Raw genomic sequence first — 3066 nt, forward strand, 5'->3', positions numbered from 1 at the left:
TCCGCCCCTTGTTAGTGAAGAATTTGCCCCTACCCCTATGAAATTCTAGGGGGAGACTCGATTGAGCGGATACGGTGGCGACTCTTAGCATCCAAAGCCCAGCCGTCTGCCGAAGACATTCGCTTGGCCCACCTCGAAGCCCAGGACCTATTCGAGGTCAAGGTGGATATTATCCGCCAAATGGCGGGCCTTGACCCAACCGGCGATTGGACGGGACGGGGAGCGCGGGCCCTGGACAATCCCCGTGCGGTGCGGCCTCAGGGGGACCCTCCTTAATGGAGCTCTATAGCCTTAGGGACGAGCTCCATGAGAGGGGAGTACAATCCCATGCTTTTCAAAGGCTAAGGGATAAAATTTTTACCAGGGTGAACAACCTGGATGAAAACTCCACTACTTAATCCACTGGCGTGGTGCTACTGGATGCTTCTGATCAATAGAACAGTAAGAGGGGGGAATCAAACTTATGATGAGCATCTATTTGAGTCGATCATTTCCAAGATCTAATTCCAGTTTATTCTTATGTAGTAGAAAGGCCTTACAATCTGAAGTTTTACGCTTAGGGGAAGAATTTTTCTTGGTGGATGCAGGACCTGGGACCCCCAGAATTTGTATGAAAGAAGAGCCTACAGGAGTGCCAATCAACCGAGCCACCAGGTTTGAGAATAAGGTGGGATCCCTGGATCTAGTGGCAAGTGAATCACTGATCAAAAAGAGGATTTTGGAGAGATTCTTCATCGATCTAGTGGCCGGCGAATCGCTGATCAAAGAGCGAGCAGCCGCCAGGTTTAATGATAAGGTGGGATCCACAGATGTAGTGGCTGGTGAACCGCTTCTTCTTCTTCCACGAAGATTCAGAAAAAACCGAGCTTGGATGGAACTGAACAAGATTTGGCGAACGAATACAAAGGTAAAAGGCTTTATTATTAAGAGAGTCAAAGGAGGTTATTCAGTAGCCATCGCGGGTTTCATAACTTTTCTTCCATTCCGTTCTCACAACAAAAGGAAAGGGAAAAAGAGATCGAATGATCGATTCACCATTGCGAGCATTAACCCCAAAAGGACGAATATTGTGGTGTTAGCGGCAGATCAAACAATTGATGAGCGAAAACGTGACGAAAATAAAAAGAAGTTTTTTTCAATTCCGAAGCGAAACCTAGCGTCTCCTGATAACACTCTATCCCTTTAATCCATTCTTTTGTTGGGGGTCTGGCACTTATTACGGGCCGCTCTGTCATTGTCTGATTTTTGGTTGTCTGATCACAGTCGAAATTATGATGATTCAATTACAACAGCTGCAGCAAAAGTAGAAGGATCAGTCTCCCGATGTACCCAACACCTTCGAAACATCTGAGGTAAGGACCCCTTTTTCAGATTTCATGATGAACCCTAGACTGAATCCAACCCTGTCAAGAAGAAAGCCCTTTGTTACGCACTGGTCGCTTCCTGAAACAGCAGGGATATTCCATCGACCCGACCCCTCATTTTGTCTGGCTTTCTGGCTCGGGAGACAAATGCAGCCCGTAGTTAGTTCATTCAACGGAGAGGGAAAGCTGAATTCACATGTTTCCAGAGGAATGCATCGTGTAATAACTAATAAATATTTCGATTTCACTTCTCCATATCTAAAAGGGAAGAATCGATCGAAATGAATCTGTACGATAAAGACTTTTTAGTCGAATGAGACCCCTCCTCCGGGATAGAAAAAATCCTAAGTGTCTTCTTGTGGCTTTGGGGTATCTGAACCCAGTTGGCATTCTTGTTCGGATGCTTGAATCGAACTCATCCGTTTATTCATTCAATTCACAGTCACAAAGAGACAGAAAAGGAAGGGCTTCTATTGGAATCCCCATCTAATTTCTCATAAAAGTAGGACAAAAGAAAACTGGATTTCGCCTTTTTGGATTGATGATTCCCTTGCCCTTACTCCTATGAGAGTGATGGTTCCCTTTCTTTCTTGTACCGAGGTTAAGGGTTCGGTAGAGTCACTTCCACCCCGGAACTAGTCCCGATGGAAGACCATAAGACTTTGACGAACCTTGAGCTCTAAAGCTCTCCAACAGCTCTAACAATGAATGGAGACTTCCAACCTAGATGATGCCCTCCTGTCTACAAAAGGCTTTGAGCCACTCCCAGGTTAAAGGGATATTACACCTCTTCCCCAGGAACTCTAAATGATTCACCCGGAAAACACATAGTCGATTCTGAGGTTGCTAAATACAGAGCCTGGGAGTTCCGGTCCGCTGATTGGTAGATGGAAGTCTTTTCCCGAGGCCAAGACATATATAGCTAGCTATTTGCTTAGCTAATCGAGGGCTTCACTTCCCTGCTCTGGTTCAAGACTAGCTAGGTATCCTCCTCAATATCGTTACCACACTAGCTTGAATAGTCTCAGAGCTTGGCTACGATTGCCTCGAAGGAATGCAGAGCTGTCTTATAGTAGCCCTTTATGAACCAACAATCAGAAGACAGAAAGAAAGCAAAAGTAGAAGGAAGAGAAGGGATTAATAGATGTTATCCTACTAGCAGTGACTAGAAGGAAGGGAGCCAAGTCACTAACTAGAGGAAGGGTCCACGATTGCCGGGTCGTGTTCGTGAACCAATAGAGAACTCTTAGAATTGACTCCTCGGAAATTACTGAAAGACTAGCCTACGACCCCTCACAGAAAAAAGGGTCTCTGCTTAATGGAATTTATGATAAGTCTTTGGGCGTACTTTGACGAGGAAAACCTTCTTTCTATTCTATAGAAGCGCCAATAAAAGATATAAAAATAGAGGGATTCTTAGTCTAGCGCGTAGTTTCAAAGAATGAAATTCATAAGCCCCTGTCTTCTTTCTGGAGGCTTACGGTAATCGTCCTTCCATTAGCCCGAAACCGAGTTAGCATCTTTCTGCCCTAAAAAAGAGTATAGTGCTCGTCTTTTGATAAGAGTATTCCATATTATCTGTTGGAAAGTTTTCAACGTCCACCTTACCTTATTCAACTACGGGAATTTTTTCTGGTTCGCTACTATCCTATCTGAGCCTACAGCTCACGGTTGTATACAGGGAGGAAGCCTTGAACTGGCC

General features: G+C 44.9%; 1 protein-coding gene across 1 annotated transcript; it reads left to right on the top strand.

Moving 5' to 3' along the window:
* Positions 1 to 275: 275 nt before the first annotated feature.
* On the top strand, positions 276 to 1208 carry LOC114926185 (small ribosomal subunit protein bS1m). Its single transcript, XM_029296755.2, has one exon. It carries the CDS (start codon positions 464 to 466, stop codon positions 1184 to 1186), a length of 723 nt encoding a protein of 240 aa, XP_029152588.1. The 5' UTR covers positions 276 to 463; the 3' UTR covers positions 1187 to 1208.
* The last annotated feature ends 1858 nt before the right edge of the window (positions 1209 to 3066 follow it).

Source organism: Arachis hypogaea, unplaced genomic scaffold (assembly GCF_003086295.3).
Source record: "Arachis hypogaea cultivar Tifrunner unplaced genomic scaffold, arahy.Tifrunner.gnm2.J5K5 arahy.Tifrunner.gnm2.scaffold_22, whole genome shotgun sequence".
NCBI classification, from domain to species: Eukaryota; Viridiplantae; Streptophyta; class Magnoliopsida; order Fabales; family Fabaceae; genus Arachis; species Arachis hypogaea.